The sequence below is a fragment of the Sparus aurata genome, chromosome 15, assembly GCF_900880675.1.
Source record: "Sparus aurata chromosome 15, fSpaAur1.1, whole genome shotgun sequence".
Classification (NCBI taxonomy): domain Eukaryota; kingdom Metazoa; phylum Chordata; class Actinopteri; order Spariformes; family Sparidae; genus Sparus; species Sparus aurata.
Window position 1 is genome coordinate 26,467,626 of NC_044201.1, and position 14,492 is coordinate 26,482,117.

General features: G+C 42.4%; 1 protein-coding gene across 2 annotated transcripts in view; it reads right to left on the bottom strand.

Annotated features, from left to right (window-relative positions):
- Positions 1 to 5,605: 5,605 nt before the first annotated feature.
- Positions 5,606 to 14,492, bottom strand: part of LOC115597193 (contactin-associated protein-like 4) — a 77,483-nt gene continuing 68,596 nt past the window's right edge. Inside the window, exons 23-25 of one of the 2 annotated variants that reach the window (XM_030442947.1) lie at positions 11,902 to 12,117; positions 10,122 to 10,193; positions 5,606 to 7,409 (exon numbers count right to left, since the gene is read on the bottom strand). In XM_030442947.1, the coding sequence (XP_030298807.1) occupies positions 7,222 to 7,409; positions 10,122 to 10,193; positions 11,902 to 12,117 (476 nt within the window). In that variant the 3' untranslated portion in view covers positions 5,606 to 7,221. The remainder of the gene's footprint in view (positions 7,410 to 10,121; positions 10,194 to 11,901; positions 12,118 to 14,492) is intronic. The other variant, XM_030442948.1, reaches the window with a different exon arrangement.

Below are 14,492 nucleotides of genomic sequence, written 5' to 3' on the forward strand. Positions count from 1 at the left end.
ACATAATGCTGCATTTTATTTTGGAGGAGTTGCTGCTACAGGTGGTCAGTGTTTTTATTTTTTACAGGTAATGGTTTCAGTATTTCCTCCTACTTTAAAGAGTCCCGGCTGCAGTAATTTAACTACATTATAGATCTGGAGAGTCAGCATTTAGTTTTTCTGTCAGTTAGGTCTTATATTGAGCACTTTTATGTGTACATGCAGTTTATTCCCTGCAGAGACATGAATGATTCCCACTACATTTTCGAATGGGCTGATTCTACCTTGTGGGGCAAAATAAAATAAAAAAGATAAAATCAAACTGGAGATATTTGTTTGCTCGGCCGCAGCGAGCTGTCTGTAAAAACAAATGTATGAAACTCATCTGGGCTTAAATAAATCCATTTGCAACATGCAACGTTCGCATTCCCCAGGGAAGCACTAACATTTATTATTTAACTCCATCTTTGATACAGCGCTTGAAAATATTTGTATTGCTCCGTACTGGGTACATATGTTTTTACTTTAGAGCACTCAACTCACCTCAGAGCAGGTCGGCAGGAACGAACGCTCCTCAAAAGTCAGTTTGATGCGGTTTCCAGCAGATGTTATGTTATCATGTTGGATTAAGATTCATGATTGAGGGTCAATTTTTTTTTTTTCTCTGTGAGATTTAAGTTGAGCTGAGTTGAATCGAGGTAAAACTACAAGCTTGTGTCAGAAGTGATCTCCTCCCACGCTGCCTCTGGTGTCGGCCGTGAAACTGAGAATCCTGGCAAATAACTGTAATCAGTACATTTGATCAGCGACCTTATGGAGTGTTAAAGATTAAGTTATACAAACTTTTTGAATAAACATGTTGCCACTAATGATTACAGTACTGTAAGACACAGTATCCCCTCACGTTTTGCAGTCGCCTTTCTAGATTACAGTGGATTGGTGGCAGTCAAAGAGCATTCATGTGTTTGTTAATCAGGTTTATCTGATCGTCAAAGTCGCATTGTTGTTATACATTAATATTCATGATTTTTGAAGGACAGACTAGTTGACTTGTACGTGTGTTGAACGCGGTAACTAGTGGCGTCCTGGATCTACGCAACACCGACTGGCTGCTCCTGATCGGATGAGAAGCTCCCTGATTTCCCACTTGACTTACACGGTGGCTCGTTTGTCTTATATTACCAAAATATCAGATGTTCAGAGTTTACTTCTGGAGGTTTTCTGAAAAATAACACGCCTTTCTCACCCTGATTGATTCTTATCAGTGTGTGTAGCATCATTGGTGAATATGAAGCGCAGCCATGTTTCACTGTTTCATCATTTTTGTACTGCAAAATGAAATAAAAGTAAACTTGTTTATAGTATTTTCTGCAACTAGCAACCACAGAGACAAATCTGCTTTCTGTTTACCTCTGCACGAGAAATGTGTTTTCAGCTGGACGGATCGTGACCTGCGTAGAGAGAGGCCTTGTGGTGTTTGGTGTTGGACTTATTGATTTGATTGACACCACAAACAGGAGCGAGGAGAAGGAGGGTCAAACAGCAACAAACTGCAATCCAAAACTGCGAATATGTCCAGACGAGAGGGAATCAATTCCCCACCAAAAACACAAGTTACCCCCCAAACAACAACAACTAACATTGCTTCAGGATCACTTCTTTCACATTCCTATGCAGTCGTTGGATCAAAATAGCTTTTTCTCTGTGTGTTCTCATGACAGCTGTCAGGTAAGGTGTTAAATATGAACAGGAGGGAGATGTTAGCAGAGAAGAGGCGCGGCGACAGAGAGGAGCATTTATAGGATTCCGTTAATGAGGTGATAGAAGTCAGGTGTGCGCGCTGAGGCAGGTGACCCGAGGGCTTTTCTCATTGATGAACTGAACTGTGGTTAGTTTGCACGGCGAAGCCGCTTCTTGTCTTTTTAATGAGGTTTTTCTCGAAAGTTTATTTTTATTTCCAGCCTTACGTTTGAGGAATATTTAAATAAACCCCCTGCCTCACTTATAATGAGCAGCAGATGAACAATAATGAGTCCATTGGCAGATATGACACTTGAAAAGACCAATAATGCTAATTTAGTCATTTGGAAAAACACACCAATCTACTGTTGAGAGGAAAAGACAAATTATGTGAAACTGAATATAGGAAACTAATATTTCCATGCACCCAATAATTAGTTTTTTTGGGGGGGGATGAAAACAGTAAAGAGGCTTTTTTTTGTTAAAACGCAAAGCGATAAATTCCATTTCATCCTCAGAGACTCTGTGATTAAAAGCCGTCCTCTAGAATTGTTATTATGGCGGTCGGAGATTAGCCAAACTTTGCACGCCATCCGTCATCATCTCTCTCGCTGTTATCTTAATATAGGAGTCATGTGCAGCGGTGTTGTGAGTCACATTAATATCCCCAACAGACCGCTGGCAGTTTATGACCACAGCAGACAGAAGCTCTTTTAAAGGAGCCAGTTAAATTAGCCCTGAATAAAACCCCTCATTTTAATGTAATGAGTTATACAGCTGGGCTTTAATTTTTTAAAGCTGCTCGTGCTTAAAGTTGTTTGAAACGAGTTTGTGAAGCAATTATTTACTCAACACTGGGAAGAATACCACAGTGGCTGACGGGTGCAAATCACAACAGCAAGTCCGACAAGACAATTGCAAATTCCTCAAAACACAAAGACATTAACCAGAAAACATGTCAGAGTTTGTCAAAGGGAAGGGCGGGACTTGTACTTATTGAATCAGCAGAATTCAGATATAATTGTCATGTTTTTGTCATTGGTTTTAACATATTCTTTTACATCACTTCTTAAAACTCACTTTTATAGACTTGCCTTTATGTGAAGTGGCCCTTGTGTGTCTATTTTTACTCTCAACTGTCTTTGAGTCTTGTTTTTGTGTTATTTTATTTATTATATTTCTGTTATTTCGCCTACTTTATTTATTTTTATGTCTTTCACTCCACCCACTTTACCAATTTTGAATCCTTACCTCTGTTATTTCAACCATTCCATGTAAATTGTATTATTGCTTTGTCTGTCAAAGCACTTTGTAAACCTTGTTTTTAAAAAGTGCTATAGAAATCAAGTTTATTATTATTATTATTATTATTATTATATATATTACATTTTGAATCTGAATAGTTTAAAGGCGTAATTTCTACATACGGCCAGAAATCAATTGTAGCTCCAAAAACAAATGAGGCAGCGTACCACCACTTTTTGCTAGCTAACCATGGATGTTATAGCTCAGTTAGCTGTATAGCCAGTGGCACAACTGTTCAAGCATGAGGAAATGTTTTGCAAATGTTACTTCATCACTCGTTGACTCTGCCAGGAAGTTTAAACGCTCTGTTAGCTTGGGTAAACTTTTGGATTCCTCTGGGTTTTAACATTGTCGGAGAACCGCAGAATTTTTACACATTACATATTTTACTGGTCGTGAGAGTGGGTTGGAGGTTAATATACGTCCCAAATATGAAACCTTCCACTGCATCTGTGCTGCAACACTGCACACTAAAAGTAAGATGAGGGGAAAGAGGAGGAGGGTGAAGAGAGGCTTGACAGTCACGCTGCGCTCTCCGGTGTGATGTAGGCGGGGAACTATTAGTGTCACTCTCTCCACCTAAAAACAGCCTCCGGCGATGACAGCTAAAAGTGAAAGGAGAGACCGTGATTCCGGTGTCATGTGGCGGGTCGCGCCGCCACTGTGTCGTTCCTAACTGACATCTGCAGCGAAGAAAAAGTTGTCATGAGCCACATTTTGACTCAGTGGGAGTTTCGCTTGAGCGATCCAACCTGTGGCCCGCGCGCTGCTGACCCGTGACGACTGCCCTGTCAGCGGTGAACATGCTGTCAGCCGGGCTGTTTAACAAAGGGACTGTTACACTGCCAGCAGCAGCAGCAGCAGCAGCACACAGCTGAGAAGTCTTTTAACATCAATAAATGTCACATTCATATGCTGGACACACTTCCCGCCATGATTATGATGGATGTACAGGCGGTGCGGAGCCAGAGGTCTGTGCAGTTGTTTGTTATCAGGTGGTTTTTTCGGGAGCTGTTTGTGTTTGTGCTGCTGCAGCCTCGTGGGATCTCTAATCAGATCGCAGGCGGCTGTTAATTATCCGGACCGCATAGTGTTTTATTGACATCACAAATCTATCTATAACCTCTTTATTAAATGAACCGTTTTGTTGATTTCTGAGGCTTGACAGCTGCATCAGAGTGTACGAATCCACGATGCATAATGTCCACAAGGATGAGCTTCTAGTTTCTCAAAACAGAAATTTTTTTGCACATCTGTTGCATGAGACAGCTGCACAGAGGAGGGACGGGCACAACGAAAGATGCAAACAAACTCCTGCACACGGTCTAACTGAGAAGGATACAGGCAAAAAAAAAAACTTTCGTTTTTTGCAGATTAAGGTCTGGTATCGACAGAGAGCTCAGGAGCTTGCAGTGTCCCGATGAGACACTTCGCCTGTTGTTGTTCATCTCCCCGCCCACGTCCAACCGAGTCCCCACATGAAATGGTGATCGGTTGGTAATGTAGGTTGACCAAAGGCTTCACTTTCTGCGCCAGCTTAAAAACCTTGTGGTTTGACGGAGGGGGCGATGCAGCGCTTTCTCGCCTTCTCAGCCACAATGTGGTCTCGCAAAAACAACCGCTGCTGAGAGATGACGACCCGCTTGAATCAGAGTGTGATGCACAACATTTAGGATGGTCGGATGTCATCATCTCCTTCTGATGTGTGTCGCGTCCTGAGGTTTCTGAAAAACCACATATAAGTTGAAGCTGTACGTGTCTTTATGTTGCAACTTTAGGTTGGTTTAGGTTCAATTCTTGCGTCACAATGCTGCGCTTACACTTGCTCAGGGTTAGGAAAACATCGTGGTTTGGCTTAAATGCCTCTTTTTGTAACCACAAACACGACTGACTCGGACTGCGGTCGGCCAGCAGCCGCGTTGTATGTAACTAACTGTTGTTGTTCTCTCTAATGAGGTGTTATTGGAAGCACTGGATGTATCCCTCTCTGTAAATTATACCTGCTGACAACCACACATCATCAGAGTCCTGTCTGTGTGCGTGTGTTTGTGGGTATTTGTGTGTATAGCGGGCGGACAGCAGGCGTCGTGACGCCCCATCACATCTCAAAGCTCTGTGTCCCCGCGTGATCGTTTCAGCATGAAGAGAGGAGAGGTGGGCCTGTGACAAGAATTAGCCTGACATCTACAGCACATGAATGCTTCACAAAGCAGCAGACGGTGAAGTTATCTCCTCTCTGCAGACAGATGCTTATTAATATCCCGCAGAAATGTCACACAGCGAAGAAAAGACCCATTCAGAGGCAACTTTTCAAAGACCGAACGAGCACAGATGTAAATTTATGGTGATCAAATCGACTGTTTTTCTGCAGGAGTAATTGATTCAGACATTAAGTTTCTAAAACCGAAATGATTTCACTCTTTTGTTTGAAAGGAGTTCATTGATTTAACTCACACTCACACACTCGGCTTTTACAATACGCGCTAATTGAAATGAAGCGGTGAATAAAAGAAGAAACTAGTGAACAAAAAGGTTAAAGGAGCGATACAAGTGCAGCTGGAAAGGAAAAGACGAGCCGGCCTCGGAAAAAAGATCAAACATTTTATTTTCACTGAACAGAGTTGTTTCTTACTAAAATATCTGTACAAATTAAAATCTTACAGCAAGTCGCTCATGTACAGTTAACCTCCATGCTGTTGACATCGTTGTGTTGTTATAGATTCAGGAGTGATGACACCCGGAACCAGAAACCACTCAGAACAATTCAAAGTGACGTCCAGTAAACGCTCCACACTGCGTAAAGCTGCTCCTCAGTTTGTGTATTCATACGTTTCACAGACGACAGGGCTTCGTCAGAACACAATACACTGAATCTGATCATGTTCACTGGTTTTATGTTCAGTTTCACGTTTGTCCGATGTGTTGGAACGACGAGCGGCGCGTCACGTCTCCCCTCCGAGTGCTGCAGGGAGGATTTTGAAGTTAGCGTCGTCCTCGTTCCCCTCGACACAAAGAAAGTGGGACTCTTCAAGTGGATTTTGGATTATCACCATAAAAAAATAATGATACTTTCACATTTGGTTCAGCAAAATAATCTTCACAAATGAACACCATGGTGATTTTTGAAGCATGAATGCAATCGACAGAAGTAAGAAGCTAACTCTATTTAAAGGAATGTGACTCATGACTCATTTCCTCCAGAGGAAGGCGACCTGGAGGGCACGTTTCATGGTTTATCTACCACAGGGGCGTCCAACAGGGGGACGATCATTACTTACATAAGCCGTTATTGATTATTGTCACTTTACATTAAGATTATTTGCGCTCCATCAGATGATGAAACACGGTTTTTCTTTTCACACCTCCATTCTTGTTTTGCTTCTCGGAAATCTGTCTTTCAGAAAAATGACATTCCGGTTAAAAATACAAATAAAATGCTTTAGTTGGAACAATGTTGGGGAAGAAATAATGGAATCCTCTGTAGTTAAAGATGGCGAATGTATCTGTCTCAATACCTTTACCATTCAAATCTATATGGAGAGCCGGAGGCAGGAAAAGGCACGGAAAGCAAAAAAAAAAGTTAAATAACATTCGAGCTGAGCTTCAGGCTGTAACGTAATGAGAAACAGAATCACGGTGAATGAAACACAAAGAATTTATGAAAGAATGAGAAATGTTCAATGTGAACGGATACGTTTTGCTTTCTCACAGTCGGTGCAAACAACATGAAACAACTGAGACTGAATTACTGGTCACTACGCTCACTGTCTCAATTACATTACAATTATCATCCAACGTTTCCAGCGTGAGTAAAATGTTTTTTCGGTCGCCTCAAAAACACAGTCCATCATTTCAAACGTTTCAGTAGCACAGAGAAAAGACTGAGTGATATAAAGTCATAATTATAAGATTTACATCATTCAATATTTACAGTTGTTCTGGCGTATTATCAATTTTGACATTTTGTTCTTGTGCATCTTTATACAGTCTTTACAAAAATACAACCACAGAAGAAGAAACAAAAAAAAACAAACAACACAAACCCAACAGAAGACGACAGAACATGAGTGAACGGTTCTGTTTGTGTCTTCCCGTCTTGTTGAGCCGCCGCTCGGGCTCAGTTTGTGGCGTAAAGCACTGAGGCTTGACAAGGCATCTCTGTCTCCGTCCGTCCCCTCAGCAGGTCAAACCTCCACCTTAAATAAAATACTCCTTCTGGTGCTCGCTCGGACCGTTCTGGGAGCCGCCGAACGCCAGCTCCGGGCTGTCTTCGGGTTTTACTGTCTTTACTTCCTGGCTCTGGAACGTTCCTTTCCTCCTGTAGAGGACTCGGGCCATCACGGCTAATGCAGACAGAACCACGAAGATCACCACTGCTATCACGCCTGCAGAGGAGAGAAACAGCAAACTTTAAAGATGGGAACGTGGACCTTCTTTACTTTTTACAGCTGAGACCGATGTAAGAGCGAGCAGTCGGTCATTAAAGGGGTATTAATCACTTTTTTTATCAGCCATACGTAACGTGACACGACACTCGGTTGCCGATACAAGTCTGGATGATGTATTTAAGTTATCTAATGCTGCTGGACTGTTGGATTTCTATATGACGGACCGCGGATGTGACTTCATGCATGTTCTCGAGTGCCTTGTCTCAGATACCGTGGAGCAACAGAAGCTAGCATAAACTAACAACTGGCTTCCTGCAGAACACAGAAGCTCCTCAGAGCCCCATTAAAAACAAAAGGTCGAGACTCTGATTTTCTCGCTGCAAAAGTTGGGACGGGCTTTTTATTTACGGGGAAAAGAGAGAAAATAGACCTAAATTAGACGAAAAATACACAAAAGTTCTTGTACATCCTCTAAAAGTGCTTGTTTGTGCCACTCACAGGCCGAGGTTGTTATTCTAAGTGTCCGGCCACATTACACACTTGTTTCATACACAGACAAACCTTTTTTTTGTAAAGAGTGAGATCCTTTGTGTCTCACTCTGAGGCGACAACAACAGTGGAAATGGGTTGAACATTGTCGTTTTACACTTTGGCTTTAGTTTATTTGTAAAGTGCTCCTCAGATAGATTTCATTTGGAAAAGGATTGGGGCAAATCAGTTGTTGACACTAGGTGTTTTATACTAAGTCACATAACTTTACTTTAAAGCCCCTGTACGGAGTTTTTAACTGGATATAGAAACGTCTCTGGTTTCTGCTGATGTGTCTCTGTTATCTACAACAGCAAATGAGCCCATCCGCGTGAAGATACGCTTTTTCTAAGTAGTCTAATTCTATACCTCTGAAAGGCCTTGGTCGGGTCGGACCACTGACGAAACGATTTACGGCAGTCAGACTGGAACTGACGACATTCAGGATACGGCATAGCTGTTTTGTTGCTACGCTAGCCAGTGCTAACCGAGCTAAAACTTTTGTCATGGCTGATAATGAGACAAAGAAAAGAAAAAGAATTCGAACCGAAGACCAATGAAAGGCCAAGAGGGAATCCGATCGAGCTAGGGCTAAAACACGGATAAACATTGGCGATTCCTTCCAGAGATGGAGAGAGCTGCGGGGCTTGAAGGGAGGGTCGGATCCAGAATTCGCCCGATTCCTCCTAGACAGGTTTGTAAATTTTATTTCATTTATGAAATGTAATGCGGGACGTAGTTTACAGCAATACATGAATTTATGTTGTTACAACAAAGCTGGCTAACGTTACCACTAGATTAGCTCTTGATACTACACTCGTGAAAACGACAACAAACGTCTTAGATCACGCATCCATTTCAGCTGTGTGTATCAGCCCAGCCGACCTGCTACGATGCATCGGTAATATCCTCTGTCATTATAAATGATTCAGTTTCTTACTTAGAACAAAACATCCATCACAATCACTGTGACTTTGCTGTAACGCTAGCTCTGTAGCACCGTGGGTAATTTATATAGCTGGGAAATTGCAGCGCAACAGCAGCATTACTTTGTTTCACCAGCGGCATATTATATTAAGTAGAAATACAAATAGACACATTACCTCGTCCATATGCACGCTGCAGATAGCTGCTAAAAAAAAAGTTTTCAAAGCAAGTCCCATCGTCTTTCCGACGTTTCCAAAACAAATCTACACTCGCCGAAGACAAACGTCTTCACGACAGTGGGCACTAGAGCTCATGGGAAATGCAGTCTTCATTCCGGCAAAACACTACCGCTTTCGTCCAGCGGGGCCGCCAAAATCAACACTAAATGAAAAGTCTGTACAGGGGCTTTAATATGCAAAGAGACAGCAAGTTGAACTGCAAAATATAAGCCAAGAATGAAAGGTATCATTTATCGATGTGTTCATTTTGATTTGCAATCCTTTATTGCTAAATTCAAACGTTCCTGTAGCCGTGCTTCAGACTTACACTGGCTAATATGATAACTGCCTCAGTTTTACAGATTCCACCGCAGGGTGCTCAAAAACAAGTCAAGTGGGAGTTTCAGAAAACAGCGAGTGAAATCTATTTGGATCCGCAAGTTTGTGAAGGTCTTAAAACATTCATACTTTGGTACATTTTTAATTGTTAGCATGCAAAAAGCAGATTACAAGTGACAGCTCGGTGACTTCAAAATCCCTGTTTTCAAATTGGGGATGAAACATTACAGTCAGAGATGAAACTCTTAGTTAAAAACTGTTCAGTGACCCAACAGGCAGCGAGAAAAACATCCGATTGCTTCGGCTCCATCATTCGTTATGCAGTCAGCTCATTTTCCCCAGACTCCCCCGGCAATTTCATCTATTAGAGGGTCTCTGAACCAATGTTAGCTTAAAAAAAAAACACATTTAATGTGGACAATAAAGTCATTTGTATTCTAATTAGTTTGGTTTCCTTTGTGTGCTTAGACACAGTCACGCTGTTTGAGGGACGACTCGGGGCTTCATTTAAACTGCTGCGCGGCATGCAAATTTTATGAGCACGCTCCTGCCTGACGAGAAAAGAATATTTCACAACAAATGAAAAGGTCTACACAAAACTTTGTGTAAAGGTGCACAAAGACCTGGTAGGAACACAAGTTTTACACAGCGTCTTAACTGATCATGATTGATGAAAAAAGCCTCGCTGCTATCGTACCTCCAATTAGAGCTGAGTCACTCCTGACGGCATTCACCAAAGGCTGACCGGTTCCCACTGATCCAGACTGGCCTGCAGCAAAGACAGACAAGAAGAGGTAGAATACAGAGACGGAGACGTAGAAAGAAAAAAGAGAGGAGAGTGGAGATACGGAGGAAGGATCACCGGGGAATAAAAAAGAGAGTTGAGAAATAAAAACAAGAAGACGAGATGAGAATAAAATAAAAGAAAGGAGTTCAATCAGGACATGAAATATAGAAATGTGAGAGATTCTGCAGAGGGATGATCACAGGAGACACGCTGAGGCAAACAGGAGTCATGTACGGGCCGACCATCACGGCGGAGGAAGCTTATTGGATACCGCAGCACATCTCCACACTATCCTCTGTATGCGTGACCACAGGGGGGGAAGATGCAGCACAGCAAACTCTACCCAGGTCTGAATTCATTTCCTCACGCAGTGCTCATTAACCCGATGCCATTACATTATGAGAGGCCCATAGGTCTCGTTGTAAAAGGCCGAGAGGTAGCACCCACACAGAGATCTGGACGATAACCTTAATAATATCCATCAACTTCAGCCCCTTGAGAAAGCGCGCGCTGTAATTGTCGGCATCCACCTTTAATATGAGACTCACGCGAGTTTCTGAAACACAGTCTTGACCACGTGAAACATTAGAATGCATCACTGATTTGCAGGGGAAAAGTTAACAGTTGACATTTTGTCCTGGCGACTGTGCCGCTCCGTCCTCCTTCCTCACTCTCTGATGTGTCATCTGGCGTTTTCACAGATGTGACGGCGAGTTTGAACATTGTTGGAAACGATTGGGATCATTTATGTACACAAGTTAACAAAATAGAGAGCAAAGGTCTCGTCTTTTGTTAGACTTAAATGTGGAAATGTTGTTTTATCATGTATGTAAATCAGAAAATCCAGAAAGAAAAATGAAAAATCCACGCAAATTCATCCTACTAATATATTATATCTCTTAAACTGTCGACCATTCTTGACCAGGAAAAGTCTTGATTTTCTATTTTCCAATGAGCAATTTTTATCCACAACACTGTTTGTCATAAATTAATAGTTTTTACTGTAATGTTAGAAACTTTTGTCTCACGAGTGTTGAAATTAAACTGAACTTTTAGCTCTTCTCACCTTTTGCTGTAAGTAAGAGTAAACTATGATGATTCAGCAGCTACTGTGTGATTATATTTCCATTGTTTCAGAGAGGACAAAGCTGTTATTCGGACACATTTGAATAAACATGTCTGAGGCCTTTTGGGATGCCATTTCCCACAGCAGCTGTTGACATTTGAGAGCCAGTGTTTGTTGCAGGCTTATTATTGTGGTGCACTACCGACTGGAGCGTGTCATACTGTATGACGCAGACTTTGAATGTCGCTACAAGTCTTTTTTGTTCAAACATTCGTACTCAGCGTTTTGGACGATGCGTGGTACGGTTAAGTTTGTATTTCACTCAGAAACGGGAAAACTTCCCCTGTTGTTGCTGTTGTTACCAAACTGCTGAAGCACACAAATCTTTGTTTGGTGTTGTTGTCGCTAACCAAACAGCCTCGGGGCGATCATCGCCACCACCCTCCAAGCTTACCCTGATTTGCATGTAGCCAAAAACAACAATGAAAATGCAAATATGTGGCTAAAAGACTACAGTAGTGTTTTAAATCACATCTGCATAACGGATACTAGAACGAAAGTTAAATGGAGCCTGAGGCGGTTACAATGCCAAGACAGTTAAAAACAACAAGTGTTTCCTCTGACCTGATAGGTGGTGCGTTGTTTCCGCTGCATAGGGATTGGCTGACGTGGAGCCACAAATGGACTGGACCAGCGGGCCGGTAACAATGACAGGGCTGGTGTCTTGGTGGAGCAGAGCGGCTTTCAGAGGGCTGACGGAGTTAAAGAGCACAGCTGACAGGCAGCCTGTGAAACCCAGAGAGGCGATCCGAGACAGCTCCGGGTCCAAATCACCAGAGTCTGAGGAGGAGAAGAAGAGAGAAACAGAGCCTGGTGTTTTATCAGAACGTGAAAGAAAATCTAGTATTCGGATGGAGAAACGATCTTTACTGGGACAAATCGTGAGGTCAGACAAGTTGAAATCTTTCCCCTATTTGAACGATTTATAAGTCATTTTCCAGGTATTTTGTGATATTCAGGAGATCAGGAGCAACATATTTCTTGTGCATAGAAACAAATCTGTTGATATACTGTATGTTATATACACTCTGTGACATAAACAGTGTCAAACCTTTTGACAAGTATATGTTAAAAAAGAGATAGAAAAGGAACATTACAATTACCTCCAAGAGAAGGATTTGGCATGTTTTGTGAGTTTATACAAAACTCAAACATATTGGAACGTGGAAAAGATTACTTACAGTCCATAAGCAAATTAGGCTGATTAAGCAGAGGGCGCCCTGAAACGTCTCTACCAGCAGTAAACTAAGCTTCAGCGTTAATGTTACGCTGTTCTGCTATGAGGATGGAGGGCAGCAGCAGCAGCAGCAGAGCCGACAACAAAAACGTCCGTGAAAAGCGACGTGTGGAAGCATTTTGTGTTTCTACAATGCAGAGGGTGAAGTCACAAACAAAGGCAGGACTGTTAACAACGATCACTCTTCAACAACAACAACAAATCTGCGGACTCTGCTGCTAAATAAATGTCCAACCGTGGCAGGAGAGGCACAACAGATTAGCGGAGTTGTGCTTGGTGCAACCTCGTTTGGCTGCATGCCCTCCTTTCTGAGGCTTTCGATAAGTCCATAACGGTTGAGGGAAAGTAGAGGTGACCGACATGTAGGAAGAAATAACTTCATACATCTGTTCAAACAGTATAATTCTTGAAGAGGAAGGGGACGAATGTGACGTCAGACGGGCTGCAAAGTTAACAAAAAATCATTGGATTTTTGAAAAAGTGACAGCCCTTATTAGGATCATTCCCAAACACGGCTGTCACTTTTTTTCATGTAGTTCTCTGTTTATGCATTTCTGTCAGCTAGGACGTAAGGGATGCACTTTTTTTTTTTTTGTGAAATGTCCTCCAATTATGCTAATTATCTTTTGGCATGATAATTATGAAATACTTGTCCTTTAAGAAGGGACAGAGAGAGAGAAGGCAGAATATTTTGTTCGTGACAGGGCTGCAAAATAACTAAACCTTCACCTCTGTGTGAACGACACGTAAATCAAAGAAATCAAAGCAATCCTCCCTCAATATAACCTGTAGCAGATGAAACATCGACTGCACTGTCTGATTTATAACCCACATATCAACGTGTGAGTCTAATGATGCTGATAAAGACAGGGTGGCAGTGCTACACCTGGATCTGGGAAGTCCCACAGCCTCTCATCTTATTAACAACCTATTTCTTATTCCGTCTCTGAAGGTGCTGCTCAAAAAGAACATAACTGGGTCATGACAGAGTAAATTACAGCGGAGCTACGTCTCTATTAGATATCTGATCTGTTTCACAGGCTCACCGTGTGGAAAGAAAACACGAGCAGGGGTAATTGGTGGCAAAGTCTTTCATGCCGAGGGAGGCGGACTCCCTGGATGGATTCCAGCTAATGCAACATCAGTGGTCTGATGTTTGTTTTTGTCCGTGTCTGGTCGGGGAGAATCAGACGCAACAGCTTCTTTGTTCGACACTGCATTAAACCCACTCTGTATGAAAGCATCGGACTGATACTGAAACATTCATCATACCCTGGTGGTACCTGACCATTGGTCCGCAGAGGATGCAATATGTATGAGGTGGGATCATCTGGGAAGCCATAACCTCACAACAGAACATCCTCGGACCTATTGTTGGGTTTTTTTATGCGTCTGGCAGTGTGAGTGCGCCGTCTGGAAAGTTTGAGAAGTTGCTGTGTACACGAGCACAGCGGCAAACAAGAAGGAAAAGCCTTCTCGCTGAGCTGAGTCGCAGAATACGAGCGGAGGATTCATCAGCACGTTGTGAACACATCGCTTACCAACAGCTGGTCTGATGAATATCTAGACGGCATGCTGTACGCAGTGAGCGCTGGCCTTAAAACTGATCGGCGTTCAGCCCAAGTGGCATAATGGGCGCGCGTCCAGAGCAATGTTGTGACAATACATCGCAACAAAAAGTCTGTTATCTCCACTTGTGACGAATGCACTTTTTCCATGGATTCCTGTATAAGCTGCTAAGTAGGAGCTCTGTTTTTGTTTGTGGAATATTATTCCACCATAAAAGCTCAGCCTTGAAATACAGAGTCACGGCAAGACTCTTTTAAAAGCCACACTGGAGGGCAAACTGAAGCAGACTTAATGAGAACCAGATGATTAATCATCAAACAACATCCTTAAAGTATTAGTCTTAGTGTCT